The 23,807-nt window shown below is 54.0% G+C and overlaps 1 protein-coding gene across 3 annotated transcripts; it reads right to left on the bottom strand.

The window, feature by feature from the left end:
* Nucleotides 1-226: 226 nt before the first annotated feature.
* Nucleotides 227-23,599, bottom strand: HMGCS2 (3-hydroxy-3-methylglutaryl-CoA synthase 2). Of its 3 annotated transcripts, XM_039484534.1 has the most exons (9): nt 23,400-23,597; nt 20,812-21,266; nt 17,157-17,282; nt 10,454-10,618; nt 9,171-9,339; nt 4,387-4,557; nt 2,557-2,663; nt 1,498-1,623; nt 227-349 (listed from the first exon to the last, which is right to left on the bottom strand). In XM_039484534.1, exons 1-9 carry the CDS (start codon nt 23,510-23,512, stop codon nt 243-245), a joined length of 1,539 nt encoding a protein of 512 aa, XP_039340468.1. In that variant the 5' UTR covers nt 23,513-23,597; the 3' UTR covers nt 227-242. The 3 variants fall into 3 exon arrangements, with proteins under 3 accessions (XP_039340468.1, XP_039340469.1, XP_039340470.1); XM_039484535.1 differs by lacking the exon at nt 4,387-4,557 and having other exon boundaries at nt 23,400-23,599; XM_039484536.1 differs by lacking the exons at nt 227-349; nt 1,498-1,623; nt 2,557-2,663 and adding an exon at nt 2,674-3,714 and having other exon boundaries at nt 23,400-23,599.
* Nucleotides 23,600-23,807: the final 208 nt, after the last annotated feature.

The following is a 23,807-nucleotide window of genomic DNA, read 5'->3' as shown; positions in this document are numbered from 1 at the left end:
CCCAGCTGCTGGGTGGTCCCAGACCTTCCCAGTTCCCACTGGAACCATCCTTGTGGAAATCTCCAGAGTTCCTGTTCTTCCCATGTCCCAGGAGAAATGGACTCAGAAAGGAAGTCCCTCCAAGTACTGCCTTGATCCCTTGTTCCTCCACTCCACTCACCCATCTCCCCATCTGCCTTTGCTTGCCTTGTGATCACCAGGCCCCCAAGGAGGATTTAGACTTACCTGGCAGCCTGTCCCCCCTAGAGTGGCCTCCTGGCATACTGCCGGCGATGTTTGTCATCAACTCGCTCCAGGTACCAGGTGCCAGGGAACAGGTCGTCCTTAGAGCCCTGGGGAGTGTGGTTCACTGCAGAGAGAGGAACGGGATTGAAGCATGGGTGCTGCAGCTGTGGGGCAGGATCCCCCTTGTGCTGGGGCTGTAAGCAACCTGGCAGCATTGCCACAGGGAGAGGGAAGTGTCACCCTGAGGTCTGGACTCCCTGCAGGCTCCCAGCGCAGCCCTGGCTGGGATGAAGTGATCTGAAAGCTACAACTGGGAACAGCCGCCAGGTCTCCTGACTTCCAAGCCTGGGCTCCAGCTGCTGGCCCCCGTTGCCTGAAAATACACTACTGGGGAGCTGGAAGGCGCTCTTGCCTGGCCAGACTGGCTCCAGAAATCTCCAGCCAGCCAGCTCTCCAGCACAGACACTAGGTGATGGACACAGCACATCTAAGCTCAGTGGGGCTCCCAGCAGGTGAAGGCCCCAAATGATCCTCCAGAGCCCTGGCCAGCACCTGCACTCAGTGGCTGTGGGAGAGGTGAGAGTCCCATGCTCCCCCAGCAGGGAAGAAGGGTACCCAGGGCAGAAGAGACCTTGTTTCCCTGGATTCAGTTTGTACAGAATCAAAAGAAGAAGGAGGGCCAGTGGTAAGGGAGCATTGTCTGGTGATTAACGAGGGGATGTGTGTGTCCAGCTGTTCACGGTGGTTTAACAAGGGGGCCAATGTCTATTGCAGAATTAGGATGTCAGTAGGAATTTCTCCAGCGTGCCGGGGACACTGAATCGGAGACCAGGTTGGGTGAAGAGACACCTGCCTTTTTCCTGGTACTCCAAGGGTTTTCAGGCATGTCCCTAGAGGGGATCATGTGTGGTTCCATGTGTATTGTCTGCCAGTGACTTCCAGCTGCCCCAGCTCACTGACGTGCAGTGTTGTTTCCTGGCTGGCCACCATGCAGACTCCATTTGGATTCACCCCCGCAAAGCAGCAGCAAGGGCTTCCCAGTAATAGTTGCCATGGACAGGGGTCGTGGGCCCGATCCGCACCCTCCTCCACTCCCACCCACTCTTTGAGACGAGCTGGAGGTGCTCAGCATGATTGAAAGTCAGGCCCCTTTCTGAGGTGCCTACACGTGGATTTAGGGACCCAACATTAGGAAGTCCAGCCCCACTGAGATGTCAGCACTAGAGTGCTGGCTGCAGCTGGCCGCTGGGCCCTCTGACTGTGCTCCCTCACCCAGGTGATGGCTTTTCTCTCTCTGCTTCATGATCTCTGCAAACTCCTCCGGGGGGACACACTTCCGGGCATCTAGGCGAGTCTGCAGGTCAGAGAGGCTGGAGACCAGCTTATCCAGGGGGGAACCTGGCAAAGAGAAAGCCTGGTGAGAGAGAGGGCCAGTCAGGCCAGGGAAGCCGAGGGTGCCCAAGGGATCCTTAACCAATGAACACTGCCCCATCAGGTCGCAGCTCCCCTGCAGGGGACAGGTGTCCAGGTAATTCCCCCTGCAGGCCAAGGCTGTCCCCACAGGCCCTGTACACCATCTGCCTCCTTCCCCAGGTGGGCAAAGCCATTCAGAAGCTGACAAAGAATCCCTAATGAATCTCACCTCACCCCCTTGTGTGGTGGCCTGAGCTCCAATCCCAGCACCCAGCTCGGGATGGGGGTGGGAGTCCAGCGGGGACAGTGTCCCTAGGGCTTTCTGCAGTCACACTGTGAGTCGGGTCACATTCCAATCTCAGCCTGCCGTTGAGGAGCTCAGAATAAACTCACAGACACACACCCCATGGGCAAGCAACCCCCTAACTGCCCCCCTCGCCCCGAATTCGTGCACCTGTCTCTGGAGCAGCGGGTGTTGGCCGCTGTCACAGTCAAGACTGGCTGGATCCTTGGTCAGGTTTGCTGTGGCAATTCCAGGGTCCCTCTTTACTACCACCCACTGGAAGGCAACCCCCCAAAACCTGTTCAACATGGAACCCCTCCAAGCAATGACCCTCAGACTCCCTCTGCTAACCCCAGCAGCAGCAGAGTCTGGTCTTTGCAGCCAGAACACAGCTCCATGGGGGGTTGTCCAGGCCCACTCTCCACCCCGCACTCTGCACTGTCTGCTCCTGCACTCAGGATAGTTACAACCATGCCCGGGCTGAGGGCTCAGGAGCTCCCCAGGATGAGGGCTGGGGTGAGAACTGAAGCCTCATCCCCAGGCCAGAGCAGGCAGGATGAGCCTCCACAGCCATCACTGCCACCTAAGGTGTCCGATGGCCGACAAGCAAGGGGAGCGAATAGGAAGGGACTCACCCGGGGCAGCATCCTGTGAGACGCGCATGGAAAACAAGCTTGCAGCCAATCCCGAGCCATAGGAGAAGGCCCCAATCCTGGAGCCAGCCAGCTGCTGAGCAGAGTATCTGTGGCAATTCAAACCAAGCTGTCAGTGGAGAATGTCTGTGCTAAAGGCCAGATGCCCCAAATCCTGGGAGCTACCCACACGGCCAGGCAAGCTGATGCCCCAGGGAGCATTGTGTGGGCTGTAGGTGAGCTACTCTGACCTGGGACATGCTGGAAATCAGAGATTTTATTTTAAATCAGTGGAGGGCAACCAGAAATGGCCCCCGGGCTGAACCTAGGCTGTACCTCCCTAAAATAGAAACAATCCCCCTGCGTGACAGCAGGCAACCCCAGGAAACGGGCAGGAGAGTTTTGCCTCCTGCTCCTGTCGCTGGCGTTAAGGTCTGTGGGATCCAGGCAAGGAACAGAAGCAGGGTTTGGAGTTGCGAGTGGGCACCACTGCGGGTTGATTTGGTGATGACTAGTGAGGTAAGGGAGAACCACCTGCATCTGAGCAGCCAAGACATCAGATCTCCAGCTACTGCGGGGAGAAACGGTCTCCAGGCTTTCCATACCAGCAGGCTCCCTGAAGTGGGGCCTAGAAGGATCAAGTTCAGACATGCCTCGAGACAGCAGCTGAGAGAGCATGCACCAGGATCCAAGATACCCTGGTGATGGGCGTGATAGGAAAACCAGCGGCTAGATGAGCAGCACACAGGGAGCATTAGTGTGCATGGCAGTTCCTGCTGAGAGCAGGGAGACCAGGGGATACAGCTGTGTCTTGGGCAGAACTAGGAGTTGTGGGACAGTGTGCACTAAGGGCCAGGCACAGGCAGGCTCTGCAAGGCACAGTTAGCACCGTCATCCTTGGAGTGCACGAGGGCCCACCTGCAGGAGCAGGGTCTACCCCACCCCGAGAGCAGCTGAGCCTTTTCTTTCCCTTCTGCCTCTGACACACACTGGGTTTGGTTAAACGGCAACTCTATGCACGGAACAAAATAAAAAGACTTAAAGTTGCAAAGTGAAGCACTGAACGTGAAAAACCCACAGACAGGTCATGGCAGAGAAAGGGCCACTGTGCAACCTGGAATGTGCCCTCTTCTCATGCCGAGCCCTTCTGCTGGGGAGTAACTGCGGGTCAGGAGAAGGTTGTAAGAACAAATATTTTATAATGGCAAAGGCTACATCCCCCTCCTACACACATATACCCACTCAGACACACACAAGCATGTGCCCATGCACACACATGCACGACTGAGCATACACACCCCCGCTGCTCTCAAACACACCCACATGCTTGCACACACATGCCTGCCTGCTTGCATGCATGCACACACATGCAGCCACCCGCTTAGATGCACATGCACACATGCTCATGCACACACACACACACCACACAAATGTCCAATCACGTACACAAATACACCCACATGTGCACACACAAGCCCAACCACTCCGCCATGTACACGCACACACATGCACAGAGCTTTGGTACCCAAGTGGCTGAGTCATTTTTGTGTCCGTTTTTTTAAAAAATGGAACCTCAGGCAGAGACTAGTCCTGAAAAAATCGCAGCTCTTTTGTCAGACTCCCCGCGTCATGGCTCAGTAACTGAGAAAGGCCCTCTAGACGAGGAGTAACGGCTGCTCAGCACAAAGGCTGCAGGCTCAGATCCCAACTGGAAGTCAGCTTTGTGCCCAACCCCCTGACTTGTTCTCTGCCAGGCTGTGGAAGTCCCAAGGCCTGGGCACACAGGGGTGGGGCAGGGCTTGGCGGAAAGGGGAGCTTGGAGCTGGCACTCACTGTGCGAGGAGGGAGGCGAGGCAGCCATACATGGACGGGCTGTACATGTTGCCGTTGCGAGAGGAGAGGAGCAGCGAGGGCTTGGTTTTCTGGCTGAACATTTCCAGGCTAGCTTTCTGAAAGGCCTTCTCCACATCCTTGTCAGAGTAGGTGTCTTCTAGCTTCACACCCCTGGGAAGAGGGAGGAGGAGGTCCACTGGTGGGTTAACCAGCCAGGAGGACCAACTGCGCTGGGAAAATGCACCAGCTGCCCAGCACGAATCCCCTCTGGCAATCCATCTCCCCACAGCGGGTCATATGGATAGCAGCAAGGGTCAACGGCTGGCAGCTCTGCAAATATCTGCTAGGAAAGTGCCGCCGGCCTGAAGTCCTGCAGCCCTGTCTACTCACATTGCACCCTGCTTGAATTTGCACAGTCCCTACTGGGGAATTGCTCCCCTTCCTGGACAGTCACAGCCCCCGGAAGAGAATCTCACCTGCCTGATGGACCATGGCTCCAGCTAGGGAAATCGCACACTCCTCAGAGCCCGGCTAGAAAGTCTTGAGCCCCTCGAACAGCTGCTGCTCCCACACCTGCTTTGTGTTTTCATTTTTAACAATCGAGCTGGGCGACATGACGCTCATCATGTCTTTGCCAGACAGGGACCTGGACAGCCTCATGCCAGTCACTCAGTAGGGATGCAGAGCAGCAAGGAGCACTCGGTGTTATCTGGGGAGACGCCTGCAACTGGCATTAGAGAAACCTCAATACCCCCGACACAGAACTGTCATTCACCAAACAGCTACCATCCCCCCATGGAAATCTGAGCCACTGCAAATGCCCACAGGCTCTCTAGGGACACCTCTGTGCCCCACATGGTCATGGCCCCCATGGGAAATCTCACCTGCCATAGCACTACTACAGCTCCCAGACAGCAAACAATTCCATCAAGGCTGGGAGTGCAGACCCATCACTTGGGGTGAAATGCAGTTGGGATGGTGGCGTTCTCCCAAACCCAGGAAATTCAGAGGGAAGGGTAAAGTCAAACAAATCCAAACACATTATGGTCTGGAAATGCAGCTAGGCACCCAAACAGCCTGAACTCTGCCCCGTCTTGGCCTCTCTCCAGACAGTGATCTCTTGGACACAGGCTGCACTTGAATGTGTTTTTTTAACAGCGGAACTAAATCTCTCTGCGTCAGCAAAAACCTTAACTCTGCCATGTGCTGGCAATACAAGAACCGTAGGTGACACATGTGGCAATTACCTACATATCCTAGCCAAGCTTGACTGAGTTGCGTTGAAGCATTTTAGGAGTTCACTGTATTAAAAATGCAAATGTTCATGTGTTCCTGAGGGATTGTCTGGAACATCTCTAGGAGGGAGCCAGGACTAATGCAAACCCTGGCCGTGTTCTGATCTTCAAGGGACTCTTTGAAACAATGGGCCAGACAAGGCTGAACTTTTAGTTGAGTAGGTTTCCCAGGAAATGCTTGTGGAGAGAGGCAACTTCTCATCTCTGGCCCCTCTCTTAACTGTGCCCTCAAAAGTAACCCACTGTCTGCAGATCACCTGTTATAGAAGGACAAGATGAGAGGCCCCAGTTGGATAAAAGAGGCACTCACTGGTGGGCTTGTTCTCAGCCAAGGTGGTTATGGACTTATAACCATAGAAAAGCCACTTGGAGGGGCTTGAATGACTTTTCGCCTGCTAGAGCCCTTGGTAGAGACAGGGGGTGATCTCTGGTGAGCTTATTAGCTTGAGTGTAGGTTCCTTTATTGTTTGCAATGTTTTCTCTGTAACACTTTTATCTTAAGAATAAATGTGCTTGCTTAGAAAAAGCTAGGCAGTAACTCAGCTGTGAACAATTACACTGTTCAGAACCTCTGAGAAGACAAACAAAGCAGGTGTGCTTAGGCCGTCTGGCTTGCTGGGGGAATGGTGCAGTCAGAAAAGACTCCGGTCAGGAGGGAGAGAAACACGTCTCCGCCCCAGAGAGGTGACAGCTGGGGAGCAAGAAGCCTGAGAGTGGGTGCCCTGGCTGGACCACGGAAGGGGAATACAGGTGTAATTGCCCTGAACTGTGAGATCACACAAGTATGACTGAGGCTTTTTCATGTTTATTGACTCAGATATCTAAGATTAAACTGATTTTAAAAGGCATGTAGCATCCTTGTAGCTGTGTCGGTCCCGGGATATTAGAGAGACAAGGTGGTGAAGTTATATCTTTTATTGGACCAGCTTCCAAAAGATATCACATCCCCCACCTTGTCTCTTTAACAGCCCTATTGTTTTTTTCCATTTTTGGCGGGATTGGGGTGTCTCAGCTGCACATACACATACCCTGCACAAACACACAAACACCCTAGTTCCCACCCCCAAAATCTGACCTCTCTGTTGAGCAGAGCTGGTGCAATGGGCAGTTTTTGAAAAGCTATTTAGATTGATGGCCATGTTTTGCCCCTATTTTTCATAACTGAAAGATTGTCACAAAGAATTTGCCGCATTTTAAAATGGCTCCCACCTCCCATTGTTCTCAATAGGACTGAAACTATAGCGGAACTCAGGGAAGATGGCGCTCCCCCAGGATGTGAGGTGTTCGAGGCACTTCAGTCCTACTGAGGACAGTAGGAGATAGCAGACATTTTGAAAAAGGGCAGTTCATGGACTTCTCTAGTAGACCTCTAACCTTCAACTATGGTGACCGGATATCCCAATTTTATAGGGACAGGCACGTCTGCAGGAGGTCCAGCGGAGCCGCGGGACCAGCGGACCCTCCGCAGGCATGCCTGCGGGAGGTCCGCCAGAGCCGCCTGCCGCCCTCCCGCAGGACGCCGCCCCAAGCGCGCGCTTGGCGCGCTGGGGTCTGGAGCCGGCCCTGGGGTGGGCGAGGTTCTGTGGCCTGCCATGTGCAGGAGATCAGACTAAATGATCACCATGGTCCCTCCTGGCTTTAAAGTCTATACGCTGGAGCCTGTGCACAAGATTCCAGGGCGTTTTAACTCCACAGGAAATTTGAAGAGTCGGTGTTCTTCTGTTACTAAGATTATTAGGCGCAAAAAAGTCTGATATAAAATTAAAAATACCTCCTTTAAGAAATGTGATTCTTAAACTAATAGATTGCCTTGTAAATTCTCTGAAAGTTCATTCTGCTCTCAGAGAGCAGCTGCTCCAGGGATGGGAGGAACTACTGTATTTTCAGACATAACTAAAAGGTTGAATCCATGCAATCAGTGCACAGCTCCGCTCAGGCTTCATTACTGAGTTGCTACCGTTGCTTCCCCGGCAAACAACAATCCTTAGCTCTTCAATAACAATCCTCATCTCTCAGTAGAAAAGCACCTCCCAAAGAATCATTAGCCCTGTTCGCGATCCAGCCAATTTGCCACGATGCCTGCAAAACACCCGGCATGGCTAGGCAGTTGGAGTGCTGAGCAGGGGCGGCTCTAGGATTTCCGCTGCCCCAAGCACGGCAGCACGCTGCGGGGGGTGCTCTGGCGGTTGCCGGTCCCGCGGCTGCGGTGGACCTCCCGCAGACGTGCCTGAGGGAGGTCCACCAGAGCCGCGGGACCAGTGGACCCTCCGCAGGCACATCTGCGGGAGGTCCACCGGAGCCGCGGGACCAGTGGACCCTCCGCAGGCACATCTGCGGGAGGTCCACCGGAGCCGCGGGACCAGCGGACCGTCCGCAGGCATGCCTGCGGGAGGTCCACCGGAGCCGCCTGCCGCCCTCCTGCGGGACGCCGCCCCAAGCGCACGCTTGGTGCGCTGGGGTCTGGAGCCGGCCCTGGTGCTGAGACCCCTACCCGCCACACTGACCAGCACTGTTTCCTTCCGTTCCCCTGACTGTATCTGCCTCTTGTCCTTTGTCTCATACTTAGACTGGAAACTCTTTGGAACAGCTCTTTGTTCCATGTCTATGCGGCACCTAGCACAGTGGGGTCCTGGTCCATGAATGGGGATCTCTCAGTGCTGCTGCTACATTCCTGTCCACTGACTCTGGATCTGCGGTCACATCTATAGTGGCCAAAATGCACTCAGTGCTCCCCAAAACCTTGACACAGCAAACAGCAGAGAGCCATGTCCCGCCTGACCACAGGCATCCTCTGCTAGAGGGCTCACACCCCTCTGAATGCCTGCAGCTCCCATGCAAGCCTTGCCCAAGCCCCACCCTCCATGTACCAGCCTCCACAGCTTACAGAGCCAAGTGCCCACAGACCCTCACACCAAAATGCTGCCTGCCATAATGCATCAGCCCCTGCCAGAGGGGTAACACGTACCCTGATGCCCACCACCCTGTCAGGACACTCTTCGCCTCCCCATCACCTAGCACCCTCGCTAAGGAAATGACACACTCACCCCAAACATCCTCCCACAATAACCTCTCCCCTGAGCATCCACAGCACCCCAAGGAAAAAACAGTCCCCACCAAGACACGCCTAGTGGCTGGAGCATGAGACTGGAACTCAGGGGACCGGGTTCTATTCCTGGCCCTGCCACTGGCCTGCTGGTTAAGTCACTTTTCCTTTTGGAGCCTCAGTTTTCCCATCTGTAAAATTGGGATAATGCTGCTGAACTGCTCTGCAGATGACAAGTGCTAACTAAAAGCTGGGTATTGTTATCAACAGACATTGAAAAAGCATCTGTCCCTGCACAGTCCCTATGGGGATATGCCACAGATGTGTGGACCCTGCTCCAATTTCCTGCAGCCCCACTAGCAGAATTGTCCCTCCATGGATGTTGGCAGCCCAGGGACTCTCACACCCCTGGCAGAGGCCACTCCTGCTCCGTAGCGCTCACCCACCTGAAGGCCTGCAGCCCTTTGTAGAGGCCGCTCTGCGTGTCGGGGTTGGGAGCTGCTAGGAAGTCGTTGAGCATCATTCGCCCCACAGACTTCTGCACCAGTTTGCAGAAGGGCGTGTGGAAGATCATGAACTGGAAGTCTTCCAGGGTAAAAGGTTTGTCCACCCCCACTGCAGCAGAACAGGACATGGAAGCCACCCATTAGAGACCCATCAACCCCACTCTGCACAGAAAGCCACAGCACTTGCAGCAGGCACTGAAGGCAAAGACCCATAGACCTACCCCACACAGGGCAATGGGATGGGTGAGTGGGGAAGAGACCCACAACCTTCCCATGCTGCATAAGGAGACACCGACAACCCCACGGATGCCAGAAATGGGGACAATATGGGGAGATATATTCACCCTCATACTAAACTAGGGCAGGAGAGTCCCTCACAGCTCTCTGGCACAGAGTCTCACCCTTCCTGCACAGGAGCTACCTTGAAAAGGGACTGGCCCCTGAAGCTGGAAGGGCTCTCTCGATCCAGCAAACCACGGGTGCTACAGACCCGGCTGCCACTGCCTGGGCTCAGCCTGGCAGTTCTGGGGCAGCGGGTTGGTTACATGGCTATTCAGCACATGCCCACACAGCCAGGCGCTCATGCCTTCCTCCAATCGGGAACGCCCTCATGGCTCTGGCATGCTGCCGCCTGCGAGCCCCCCAGGCACAAAGCCCTGGATAGGTCACAGCAGGGAAACACAGTTTTAAAAGGATTTAAACTCTCCTCAGATGGAGGAAACAGCACCCACCATTTCAACATGTGCTGCATGTCTTATCACCCAGCCAGGCCTGGCCCCTGACACCGCATTAACCAGCCTCTTTTCAACGGCTCTCCCACCACTTTGTCTACCAGCCAGGTCAGAGGCCAATAAATTACAGGTTCATGGACTTCTGGTGTCTCCACCTCCTATCCCCACCCCTGCATTCCCACCACTCTTGGCCCCTCCAGTCTATGGCCCTTCTGTCCTCTTACCCAGAAATCCACAGGCCCTACAACCTGGGTTGGGGTGGGATAGACAGACACAACAAGGAGGGCAGAGAGACAAACTGTGAGCCCCACAGAGGCAGAGCAGCAGGTACCCCCGCTGACACAGAATAATAGAAATGTCCAGCTGGAAGTGACCATCTAGTCCAACCCCCTGCACTGAGACAAGACCAAGGAAACCTAGACCATCACTGACAGGTGTTTGTCTAACCTATGGCACACACAAGATTTCCCACTTCACTCGTAGGCTCTGTACCTTTCTGCCACTGGCTCTGGATTTTCTTGCGGTAGACAGAATAGCATTGATCCAGGGCCCGTAAATAGCACTGGATAGAGAGTTTCCCATCCACCATGGGATACTCTGAAGCCAGGTCTGGTTTGTAGAAATCATATACATGTTCCATGTGGGTTCCCCGAACACCTTGGAGGAGAGAAAACAGACTCACCATTGTGTATTGGAGACAGCAGGGGAACAGAACCTCAAATCCTCTCCATACCAGCCCCCAACCTGCAACGAACCTCTTAGCCAAAACCCACCACAGCTCTTTCCAAAAAAAAATTCACCTCATAAAATTCACAAAATTCATTCATTTCATGAGCCACTTTTCCACCTCCTCTTCCTGCTCTGACCTTATCCTATAGCCTTCATATTTGAGATCTTTTCTATGAAGAGAACCTTCTCTGGATACACTGGGAAGGTGGGTAGATTCCTGTACCACCCCTGTCTGTGTAGTATCTGAGCACCTTCCAGTTGTGCATAACGCAACATGACTAACATCTGGCGTGTGTGGTCCACTTTCTCTTAGCCTCCCTCTAGAGGGGAAATTCTGTGTGGCGGATTGCTTGGAGTGCTTTTATATAAATATGTACATGCTGCTCTGTGCTTATAACAGAGAAGGCAGATCAAAGAAATGTGCTGGGCACTGGGAAGGGAAGGTGGTGAAGGTTGGGATGGTCCTGCATTCCTAGGGGAATTCATTCCAGCCCAGACCTCAAGAAAGCTCAGTCTCCCACACACACACACGAGCTTTTCCCTTATAGTAGAGAGGTCCATTGTGCCTGAGGTGCAAAGTTGTCAAGTCCTCATCCTGGAGCTTTAGTCCCTCTTAGATGACCTGGGCCGAGGCAGGGATTGAGCACCTGGAAGGTAAGGACTGAGGCAGTGAACTCAATATTCTATGGGAAGCTGGCATAGGGGGCAGAGGCATCCCATGTTGCTGAGGAGATGTGCTGCCCCATTCTATATTAGGAAACTTGAGCTAAGTGCTGCCAGTTTCATGGCCAGGTATACCACACTGCTGCAGCCCAGCCGAGAGGTGACGAAGTTGTGTTCAACTGAGGCCAGGTTGTTGTCTGCCAGGGTGGGGCAGAGTCCCCCAGCCAGCTGGAGGTAGCAGAAAGTGTTACTCATGGACACTGCCACATGAGAGCTCAGCGTCAGCGAGGAATTCAGGAGGCTCCTAAGCTATGGACTGAACTGACCATGGCTGCAAACTCCTCAAAGTGCTTCTTCTGGCTGCCAGCACTGGCCATCCTGATAATGGTGTGATTGTACGTGGTGAAGGAGAGGTAGAGAGGTGTGTCATCTGCATATCGCTGCACTTGAGTCTATGTCCTCTGACCAGTTCCCCTAGGGGCTGCATGTAGATGCTAACTAGGACCAGGGACTCCACCAGCGATGAGTTCAGAGGCAGCAGTGCAGTTTTCTATCACTGCCCCTTGAGCGTGTCCCTACCAGATGGATTTAAACCATTTTAGTGCGCTCCCTGGACCCATCACCTCTCCTAGGCAGGACAGCTGCATCTCATGGCTGGCCGTGGGGAATGCTGCAGCGAGACCCAGAAGACTGAGATTGGATGTCTGCCCTCTATCGACTGACAGCAGGAGTTCATCCAGCAGTGCCACTGAAGCAGTTTCAGGTCCATATCCTGCCCCAAATCCAGATTGTGCCAGGTCTGGAATATTAGCTTCAGTTAGATGGGCATGTAGTTGGCCTTTGGCTAGCGACTGCGAGCTTGCTCAGGAGTGGGAGATTGATGCTAGACAGTGCCCAGCTAGAATCGATGTGTCCAGGGAAGGTTTCTTCAGTGCTGGTTGGACAGTTGTGAGTTTGAAGGGGGGAAGGGAAGATTCCTTCCCTGAATGAGGCTGTTTGCTCAGGACTCTCCTGCACTAGCCAGGAAGGGCCTGGGTGGATTCAAGCTGCTGTAGGGTTTCCAGTCTTCCCTAAGGAGTGAATGTGCTGAGCTCCAGGAATGGGCTGCTGGTGGCTGGGTACAGGCAGAGAGGGCCCTGTTTTGAAGCCTTCCTGAACAGGCATTAACCTTTCAGCGCAGCAGGATGATGGTTCCTTGCAGCCCTTGGTGCTGGGCTCTGGTGCGGGCTGTAGGCCCTCAGGATTGGTAAAGCTGTTTACCACCCTGGACAGCTCCTGAGGGCAGCTACTATGGAGGCAGATAGGACAGTTCAGGGCATGTACTACAGCCTCAGTTTAGGCCTGGAGCAGTTGTGTGTGTCAATCTGCTTCAGCCTCCATTTTCTGCCATCCAAACTTGAGTTTCCGACCCCACATCCAGCTCAGAGTGGAGAACAGCTGGGTGACGGAGATGGAGGGGACACAGGGATGGGGGGGACAGCATAGACGCCAACTTTCCCCAGCACTGGTGGGAACTCCCACCCCTGCCCCAACTCCACCCTTTCCCTTTCCCTGCCCTGCCCCCATTCCAACCCCTTCCCCAAAGTCCCCGCCCCAACTCTGCCCCCTCCTTGCCCCATTGGACCCCTTCCCCAAATCCCCGCCCCGGCCCCGCTTCTTCCCTGAGCGCGCTGCGTTCCCCCTCCTCCCCCCTCCCTCCCAGCCACGCGAAACAGCTGTTTCTCAGTGCAAGCGCTGGGAGCTAGAGGGAAAAAGCTGGCACGCAGCACGCTCAGGGGAGGAGGCAGAGGTGAGCTGGGTTGAGGAGTGGGGAGCTGCCGGTGGGTGCAGAGCACCCACCAATTTTTCCCCATGGGTGCTCCAGCCAAGGAGCACCCACGGAGTCAGCGCCTATGGGGGACAGTGTGTCAGAAGTCAAGGCAGAAGTACCAGGATGACAATTCACTGGTTCGTTGACTCCCCGTTCTGTGCTGGGCAGGCGGCTGTGCTGGAATTCGATAGCGTCTAAGAGGCTGTGTGATCAGGTCAGGCTCATGTTCCTTGTCAGAGCTCTCACAGCTCCCAGGTCGCTGCCTGACGGAGGTGAAGGCCCAGCCCAGCCAGCAACTGGGCTGTGATGTGATCAGCAGCGAATCGACTCCAGAGACCCGGATGGGACCCACTGTGTGGGTTGGACCAGAGATGGCCTGTGAGATCCTAGGGCGGCAAGTGAGGACTTTAGGCTTTAACATGCGTGCTGAAAAGGCCTCCGATGCTAATGTCCTCCGGGACACCAAGTCTGGGGCATGCACCATCATTGCCGACAAGGGTCAGCGTAGTGAACCCGTAGTCTGTCTGTGAGCGTGAGCTCTAGGTTAGCGTTGGCTCCTGGTTCTAGCATCAGGTAAGACAAGGTCATCTGATGCCTTTCATCAGAGGCACCTCGTTCTTGACCTTTGCAGAGAAGACAAATGAAGTGCCGCCTGGTTCCTGGCCCTGAGATGGGCTGGGAAAGACAGTGAGCCAGCTGTGATGAAGTGGGGGATTTTCTTGGGTTTTTCTTGTGTTTTCAATGGTTTGCATGCAGAGGGGGTGGGACTCAGTTTCCCTGGGTGTTACTGGTTTAACGAGGTGATGGGAGAGGGAGTTTGTTGTTACAGAGGACAAGCGACGGAACTTGGGACCCAAGCCAATGGCCTGGAGAATGGATACCCCAGCGACTGGTGACCAGGAGGCCCAGCTCAGGAATCACAACCAGTTCTGGCCAGTGGAAGGCCAATGGGCTGCGGAGAGAAGACCCTGGTGACCTGACCAGCCAGTTCCAGCCAGTGGGGAACAAAGGATGGCTGAGAGGAGAGGAGGCCCAGGCAACCCTGTTTACCACAACAGAAGACAAAGGACAGAGGCAGGGCTTGGGAGCTGGTGATATTGGAGGCCCAGCTGGAAAGCACGGGGGCTTGGGACTGGAGGGAGAGAGCAGGCAGAGCCCACCTGGATGCAGGGGAGACTTAGATGTGCTGTGCTGAGGGAGGCCAGGCCTGCAGGACCTGAGAGTTTCCTATGTTGTGTTCACATGCTCAATAAACCCTCCTGTTTTACGCTGGCTGAGAGTCTCTCCAGTCTAGAGAACAGGGTTGCATTATTCCCTCTGGGAGTGGAGGCCTGGCGGGGGGGGGGGTGTGTGCTCAGGAGCGAGTGGACTCCCTGAGGGGGCCCACAGTGAGAGACAGGCATGCTAAGGCTCAGAGAAGTGCGGTTCCAGGAGGTGGAGAGGTTTAACCCCCAAGAGAGAGTGGACCCCTGAGAAGGGTTGTCACACAGAAGGGGGTTCCCCCCAGGAACCGTACAGGGCCAAGAGTGGACACGACCTGTGAGTCTGTGACACGAGCGCTCCCACCCGACCTGGTATCTGTGACACAGATGGTCTCTGGGGCTACATCACTGACAAGGACATGTATTGTTTGCTGGCAGTGGGTCTCGCACAGATCAACATCAGTCTGAATTCATATCAGGGCTGCCCAGAGGGTGGGGGGCAAGTGGGGCAATTTGCCCCAGGCCCCACAGAGGCCCCACGAGCTGCTCCGCGTTTGTGGCAGCACTTCAGCGGTGGGCACCGCCTGGTGAGTGCAAGCACGGCAAGCGTCGGGGGAAAAAAAAAAAAGCTGCAATCGACGGCACTTAGGCTGCTCTACTGCCGCCGCATCATTCTTCGGCGGCAATTCGGCGGCGGGTCCTTCCTGCCAAGAGGGACCCGCCGCCGAAGACCCGGCCCTTCCCCAGGCCCCCTGAATCCTCTGGGTGGCCCTGGTTCATATAGCATTGCGCTGCCTGCTTCGGGCCTGCGGCTAGGAACCTTCCCGAGCTGTGCACAGGCAGCAGGAGTCTGATATCCATACTCGTAGATTGCTCTGTTTTCTTGTATGATTCATCCCGGTTTGAACAGTAACAGGTATGACAGAGGGCTTTGTAGTGCCTGCTCCATTTGCTAAATGTCAGGGAAAAGGTGTGTTTGATCCCTAACACAGTTGAATCCTGGGAATGGGCACAGCTAAAGTAGCCTGTTCCTGGATCAGTCATTTGGCCAGATTATGGAAAGATCTCCGCTTCTCTGGATCTTTTTATTTATTTATTTATTTATTTTATATCTCTTGTATACTTCCAGTCCTTTGTTGTTAATTAGGTCAAGCCACATGCGTACTGGGCCGGGGACAGTTGTATCCACAGTCTGTAATTTGTCAAGATCTTCCAAAAAAACGTTATCTGTTTTTGCAAATTTAGTGCCTCTTAGTAAAGTCCTTTGTTGCCTAAACCATGTGCTCTGTTTCCATCAAAGTCCTTGTGCTTATCACAAGTTTCACCACACTTATGCTAGCTGGATGGAAATGCACAGACACAGGGCCAGAGTCTCAGCTGGTGAAAGGCGACATAGCTACACTGTCCCTCAGTGCAGCCAGGCCGATTCATATTTGACGCATAGTTTGGCTGAGTGCCACCACATATTACTGAAGCGGGGCCATCAATCATTCTCTCTTTATTTAGCCAACCACAAGGCTGACGGCAGCTGTGGAAATTCAGCAATTCTTCTCAATGAGTTTTAAGCCCATTTTAGATGTTGCATCATGTCATGGAGCGTGTAGACCCCATGTGGACTTGGCAGCCAAGGAGTTACTGGAGGAACTGCTGATCATCCTTGATCGGCAGCCTCACAGCAGCTGGGAGAGTAACAGAGCTGAGAAGCAGAGGGGTTGGTGGCTGCCAGAGGAGCAAGCAGGCCAGGGACAGAGGGTCCTGCCAGGAAGCTAGTGAGAGGCTGCCCCGGAATGACAATGACCCAGAGAAAAAATGGCCAGAGCCACAAGCTGCAGAAACCGACAGACCCAAGTGAGATAGGAAGAAGCTTAGGGCATAGCAGGAGAATTGTGGAGGACTAATTCTACCTGCCTGGGTTCAGGGCCCTGAGCTGGACCCAGCAGAGTGGGTAGGCCTGGGTTCCCCCACCTACCCCTTATCAGCCAAAGGGGGTTCTCGACCCCTTGAGGACAAGGCCCAGCTAACCCCCACCAAGCATAAGGGGAAGTCTGTAAACCCCAGTGGGATGGAAATTAATGCCCTTGATCCCAGAACAGGACTACAGAAAGTCAGAGAAGAAGAGCGGACTGACCGCCCCACTGATCCAAGCAGACTTTGTGCAATGCCCTGTCTGGCCAAAGGCAGGCACTGACATACTGGGGCATCACACCAAATATCTCTTTCCATGAGGTTTAAATAGTGCTGAGCAGCCACACATCAGGTATGTAAGATGACTGCACCTGAGAAGTTCTTTCCTCTTTTACATTTTATTTTCATGAAGGCCTCCTTTGCACACTTCGCCTCTGCATGGAGAAGACTGCAGCAGCTTGGACTTGGTACTCCACGGTTTTCTTTTCATACACAGACTTAGTGGCCAAGATTTTGAAAAACAGGAGCCTAGAATTAGGCTCTTAGGTGCCTACTTATGAATTAACCCAAGTGAGTGAGGTGCTGGGCACACAGCAGCTCCCACTGACTTCAGACCAAAAACACAGCCCTGACTCATTACTGATCTTCTCATTAAGAGCCATGAAGTGCCCCATGTCCCTCTCCCATCCTGAAACATGAATTCCACAGGGGACCAATTGCTGCAAGGCTCAGGAAGGATTGATGTCCAGAGACACACAACCTGGGACCATGTGTCTCTAGGGCTAAGCTGCCCCTGGACACTGGCCTATTCCTAGAACCTGGCCAGCTCTGGCCAAGCACCAAACACTCCTAGGAAAGACAAAGTCATCGTATTAATGGTACCAACCTCTCTCTAGCACCAGAGGGGCCTCTGGTCCAACCAGCATCGCTACAGCTCCTGCCCCTCCCGTGGGACGGGCATTGCCAGTGGCATAGACCGCAATGTCACCACAGACCACCATTGCATAGCGCCCTAGGACGGGACGAGAACGTAGAATTGGTTAGGCATAAACATGAAAAAAATCACATACAAGTCTAAATCTCTGTTTATCCCTGTGCCAAAAGGTGGAAAAATCCCTTGTGACCTGCAAGGGAAACAAAATTGAGCTTGTGCCCTTTTCACCACCACCGCCTTGCTTTGAGGGGTAGACGCTTTGATGGATAAAGGGGGTCTGACGCATTTAAGTTTTTTATTTAAAAAGGTTTCTTCCTCCTTGTTAGAAATTCAGAGTGGTCTAGCCAGGAAGCCTGGGATGCTGGCAGACAACTCCTGCAGTCAGGACATTACAAGAGTCAAGAAAGTGGCACCAAGGTGAGATGAAGGGTTTAGTCCGTGTTTGCTTTTGTTAGCATCTACTTCACTTCAGTGAGTCACATGTTGGGGGAAGGAAGCCTTTGCTAAATATGCAACATCCCTGTGAGAAAGAACAATAGACATCCTCTGAAATAGCCAAAAGGTCCTACAGCCAAACCAGGGAAGCCCGGAGCTGGCACTTTCCAGCCCTCTTTACATCCTAAAAATCAAGAAAAGGGCACAAGTGCAATTTTGATGGGGAAGAAAGCTTTGAAAGTCACCTTTAAAGTCCCAGACAATCTGCCAAGCAGACATTTACAGGGCCCCCGGTGCAGAAAGGGGCATGGCCAAACTACCATGGTGACACGGTTTCAGATGTCGCCTGCTGCCATACTTTCACAGATGTGGAGTTCTGGGACTGCAGAGGCCGGGCAGCTTGCCTAGGGCTTGGCCACATTCCTCATTATGGGAGACAACAGGGCTCAACTGTTTCAGCCTGAGGGCTGAACATACTTAAAAAACATCAAGAGGCCCCAACCAGCACAGAGCGACCCATCCCCTGCTATTGCACTGCTTGGGATATGTGCTCCGCATTAAAGCAACCAGAACGTGTACTGAACAACCCTGCTTCCATCTGACCCCGATTTAACGGCAACAGAAGCCAGAGCCTGCTGTTCCCTACTGCACAATCCTATTCAACTTATAAATGATCTGGAGAAAGGGGTAAAAAGTGAGGGGGAAAAGTTTGCAGATGATACTAAACTGCTCAAGATAGTTAAGACCAAAGCAGATTGTGAAGACCTTCAGAAAGATCTCACAAAACTAAGTGATTGGGCAACAAAATGGCAAATGAAATTTAATGTGGATAAATGTAAAGTAATGCACATTGGAAAAAATAACCCCAACTATACATACAATATGATGGGGGCTAATTTAGCTACAACTAATCAGGAAAAAGATCTTGGAGTCATGTTGGATAGTTTTCTGAAGACGTCCATGCAGTGTGCAGCGGCAGTCAAAAAAGCAAACAGGATGTTAGGAATCATTAAAAAGGGGATAGAGAATAAGACGGAGAATATCTTATTGCCCTTATATAAATCCATGGTACGCCCCCATCTTGAATACTGCGTACAGATGTGGTCTCATCTCAAAAAAGATATACAGGCATTAGAAAAAGTTCAGAAAAGGGCAACTAAAATGATTAGGGGTTTGGAACAGGTCCCATATGAGGAGAGATTAAAGAGGCTAGGACTTTTCAGCTTGGAAAAGAGGAGACTAAGGGGGGATATGATAGAGGTATATAAAATCATGAGTGGTGTGGAGAAAATGAATAAGGAAAAGTTATTTACTTGTTCCCAAAATAAAAGAACTAGAGGCCACCAAATGAAATTAATGGGCATCAGGTTTAAACCAAATAAAAGGAAGTTCTTCTTCACACAGCGCACAGTCAACCCATGGAACTCCTTGCCTGAGGAACTTGTGAAGGCTAGGACTATAACAGGGTTTAAAAGAGAACTGGATAAATTCATGGAAGTTAAGTCAATTAATGACTATTAGCCAGGATGGGTAAGGAATGGTGTCCCTAGCCTCTGTTTGTCAGAGGGTGGAGATGGATGGCAAGAGAGAGATCACTTGATCATTACCTGTTTAGGTTCACTCCCTCTGGAACACCTGGCATTGGCCACTATCGGTAGACAGGCTACTGGGCTGGATGGACCTTTGGTCTGACCGAGTATGGCCATTCTTATGTTCTTATGCTACGTTCACCCTCTGAGGCTGCAGGCCCGGCCGGCATCCCCTCTGCAAGACGGTGTTGGACCTTTGATCTCTGCAGACAGTCCCCAAGTCCTTACATAATGGTAGCTGCTCCGTACCCAGGGAGCAGAAACCCCTGGCAAGCACCCTGCTGGGGATTCCCCCACCATGAGGAGGATTCCCCAGTGAGTGTAGCTAGCTCCGTGCCTCCCTCCTCAGAGCTCCTGGTGCCGCCAAGCTCCCAGCCTGCTCTCCCTGTGGCTCCAATGCAGCAATGGAGTAGTCAGAGCAGCTTTCCTCCTTCCTGTGATACTGCACATAGCCAGCGGGGGAGCTGTTGAGGCAGCTGCACCAGATAAGGCCCAGCAGCCGCTCAGGGGGCTCCCAGCAAGGCTGCTGTAGCGGAAGCCATGGGGAGGCAGACAGGGAGGCCAGGCACAGCACCAAGCCTGATTTAGACACTTCAGATCCAGCACAGAGGGCCCGGCCCAGAGAGCACACTGCCAATTTGTAACCAAACTAGGGTTGCCAACTTTCTGATGGCAGAAAACAGAACACCCTTGCCCCACCCCTTCCCTGAGGGCCTGCTCCGCCCCTTCTCTAAGGCCCCACCCCCACTCACTCCATCACCCCTCCCTCCATTGCTCGCTCTCCTCCACCCTTGTTCACGTGCTCATTTTCACTGGGCTGGGGCAGGGCACTGGGGTGTGGGAGGGGGTGAGGGCTCTGGCTGGGAGTGTGGGCTCTGGGTGGAGCCAGGGACAAGGGATTTGAGGTTCAGGAGGGGGGTCAGGGCTGGGGAGGAGGTTGGGGTGTGGGAGGGGGTGAGGATCTGGTTGGGGATACGGGCTTTGGGGTGGAGCCAGAAATGAGGGGTTCAGGGTCCGGGAGGAGGTTTCAGGCTGAGGTGGGGGTGGGGGGGGGTGAGTGCTCTGGCTCAGGGTATGAGTTTTGCAGTGGGGCCAGGGATGAGGGGTTTGGGATGCAGGAGGGGGTATTGGCTATGGGCTACAGCCGGGCAGCACTTATCTCAGGCAGCTCCCAGAAGCAGCGGCATGTCCAGCAGCTGTGTAGCCGGTGGTTGGGATGGGAGCAGCGTGCAGAGCCTCCCTCACCACCCCTGTGCCTAAGGGCCAGACATGCCACCACTTCCGGGAGCCGCAAGGAGCCTGCCTTAGCCCCGCTGCACCGCCGACCGGACTTTTAACATTCCAGTCAAAAATCGGACGCCTGGCAACCCTAAACCAAATCCCCACTATCTTCTTAACACTGTTGCCCTCGAGGCCTCAGTTCAGAGCCTGGAAAGCCACCAGTTTGGGGTATCAACCACTGTGAAGCCGGGACAGCCATTACCCCGCCCTACTGCCACTGGCCATCTCTCACTGGCAGCCCTGGCTGGGCCCTGGTGGCAGAGGAGTGGCACCTACACCCATGCTAGCTGGATGTCACTTACCATCCCAGGAGCTGGACTCCACCCAGTCAACAGAGTTGAAGAGGGAGGCTGTGCCTCCATAGCAGGCGTTGGTGGTGTCGATGCCTTCAACGTCCGTGTTCCCCGAGTCCTGGAAGAGCTGCATTAGAACTGTCTTGACGGCCTTGGACTTGTCAATGATGGTCTCCGTGCCAACCTCCAGCCGGCCAATGGAGTCCCAGGAGAGACGGCTGCGTTCCACAAGGCGCTGGACCACGGTCAGGCATAGGGAGTTAATGTCCTCGTGGGCTGAGCAGAAGCCCATCTGCTTCTGGCCCAGGCCCAGGGTGTACTTCCCGGCTTCCACGCCATCATACTTCTCCAGCTCCACTTGTTCTACGTACTGCGAAGGGAAGTAAACCTCAAGTGCAAGAATGCCCACATCCTTCGGCCATGAGTCCGACCGAGACAAGTGCTCCACAGAGACGGTGGAGAAACTGAAAGACAAGGAGAACGCTGAGCGTCCTCTGACGTGGTGGGACGAGACTGCAGATCCCTCAGGGGCACAGTCAGCTGCATGCGTGCAAGCACAGACCTAGTGTGGGCCGCGGAGGCCATACCAGACACCTGAGACTGTGACAGCATATAACACACGCTACCCCAACACAGACCCCAAAGGAGACAGCAGAACCCTCGCGAGCGGGGATATCTGGCTGCACATCCTCATCTAGCACAGGCTGGAGAGCCAAGAGAGGGCACAGCAGCCTCCTCATGGGCAGCAATCTGTTAACCACACAGCCCGTCTCAGAGATGTCCCCATTTGCAGATGTCTGCAAAGCAGCAGCAGCCAGCAGGGGCCCCTCTCCACACATGCACAGGGCTGCTTTGATTCATACTCCAGAAGGGACTCTGCATGCTATAGAACCTGACCCCCCGGCCCCCAAGGCAGTGTTTGTTTTATTCTAAACCACCCCTTGTTTTCAGTCACAGCTAACTAGGGTTGCCAACCCTCCCGGATTGGCCTGGAGTTTCCAGGAATTAAAGATTATGTCATGTGATGAAATCTCTGGGAATACAGCCCACCAAAATTGGCAACCCTATTACTAACAGCTCTGTTTGTTACCCTACTTCAGAGGTGGCCAACCTGAGCCTGAGAAGGAGCCAGAATTTACCAATGTACATTGCCAAAGAGCCACAGTAACATGTCAGCAGCCCCCCATCAGCTCCTGCACCCTGCTCCCAGCACCTCCCACCCACCAGCTGCCGATCAGCGTCTCCCCCTCCCTCCCCGCACCTCCCAATCAGCTGTTTTGTGGCATGCAGGAGGCTCGGGGAGGGGGGAGGAGGAGTGATGGCCTGGCAGGCTCAGGGGAGGGGGCGGAGAGGGGTAGAGTGGGGGCAGAGCCTGTGGCAGAGCCAGGGGTTGAGCAATGAGCAACCCCCGGCACATTGGAAAGTTGGCGCCTGTAGCTCCAGCCCCAGAGTTGGTGCCTATACAAAGAGCCGCATATTAACTTCTGAAGAGCCGCATGTGGCTCCGGAGCTACAGGTTGGCCACCCCTGCTCTACTTGGAGAAGAACGAGCCTCTCTGCAGCTCTGAGTAGTCCGTTCCCCCACTGCTGAGGGATTGTTCCCTCCAGTTTCCTTGCCAGTCGTGTGTTAAATGGCCAAACTCAGGGGACTCGCTTCTACTCCTTGGGGTGTTATTCCACGGCCTAACGGCTCTCCTGATACCCCATTACATTGCCTTTGCCTACATTCCTTACCACTACTCCTAGCTCTCTAGTCCTCTCCTGCTCTGTTGTTTACACCCTAATTAGTTCATGTATAAAAGGGATCAATTCATAGGCCATGGTCAATGGAGAAGCTCCCATTGTCTTCACTGGCTTGGCATCAGGCCCAAAGTGCTCTGTACAGTGAGTGCTCCATATTACTATTCAAATCACATCACCCTGGAGCCAAGCTGTACACAATCTGTTCTTGGCAGCTTTTCCTCAACTCCAGCCTGTTGCTGCCCTTCTCTGAAATACTTCCAAAAATTGTCATCCTTCTCTTTCTGGTGCAGAGGGGCATCCAGCTGTAGCTGCGCCAGAGCTGCAGAGAGAGGCACTCTCCCCTCTCTGATGTGGGACAGGGTGGCTTTGCATGTGCAGCCTAATCAGATTGCAAACTTGGGTCTAGTTAGCTGCCACCCTCCCGCCCAGGTCTTCCACCCTTACTGGGTCCCAGCGCTCTCCCTCCCCCTGCATACCTGCCTTTGGGATTATGTTCCTCCACTCCGTTATTGTCAAACCCCGGGCCCTTTGTATTACTGCTCTGTCCTCACCCTGCTCACATCCCCTCCTAATGCAGTACCAGCTGTGCAGTGCACCCCCTTCTCCCAGATCACAGAGCCATCTCAGTGTGGCTCCCAATGGCCGTTGTGTCAGATCCCTATTCCCGGGCAATGCCAAAGCCTTCTTCACGCTGGAGTGCAGAGCACAGCAGGCCAGGTCACTCCCCAGCAGAGAGCTATTCACACACATTCCCAACTGACCTGCCAGGATTCCCAGAGCATGATCCCAGCAGGGGCAAAGGAGAGTGCCCCATGTCCCGACCCTCACGCCTAGCTCCCCAATCTGCCCCTCACCTGGCCTGCTGTGTGGCAGCTGTGAGGTGTGCTGGCCGAAGGGGCCACTCCTGTCTCTGCAGCGCTCGCTTCACTTGCAAACAACGCCTGGTTTGACTGAAGAGGCGGAACATTTTCCCCAGGCTGATGGACAAGTAGCAGCAGCGAGGTCTCTTCCCCAGCCCCACCAGCACTTATATCGATTCCCTGCAGCAGGGACAGGCAAAGTCCCTCCCTACACTTATCAGGGGAGCGAACTGTGTGTGCTTCACTCATTGCTCAACCAAAGGTCACGGCACACTGGCCAACACGACAAAACAGAAGCACCCTTTCCCCACAGCCCCCGGGGCCTCCCTCTCCACTGCCTCCCGCAGGGCCCTGGTCCCCTACTCACCTCCGTCCCTTGTGCTGCATCTCCCTGCAGGGCTC

This window comes from Mauremys reevesii, linkage group 8 (genome assembly GCF_016161935.1).
Source record: "Mauremys reevesii isolate NIE-2019 linkage group 8, ASM1616193v1, whole genome shotgun sequence".
NCBI classification, from domain to species: domain Eukaryota; kingdom Metazoa; phylum Chordata; order Testudines; family Geoemydidae; genus Mauremys; species Mauremys reevesii.
This window is presented reverse-complemented; position numbering and strand designations above follow the sequence as displayed.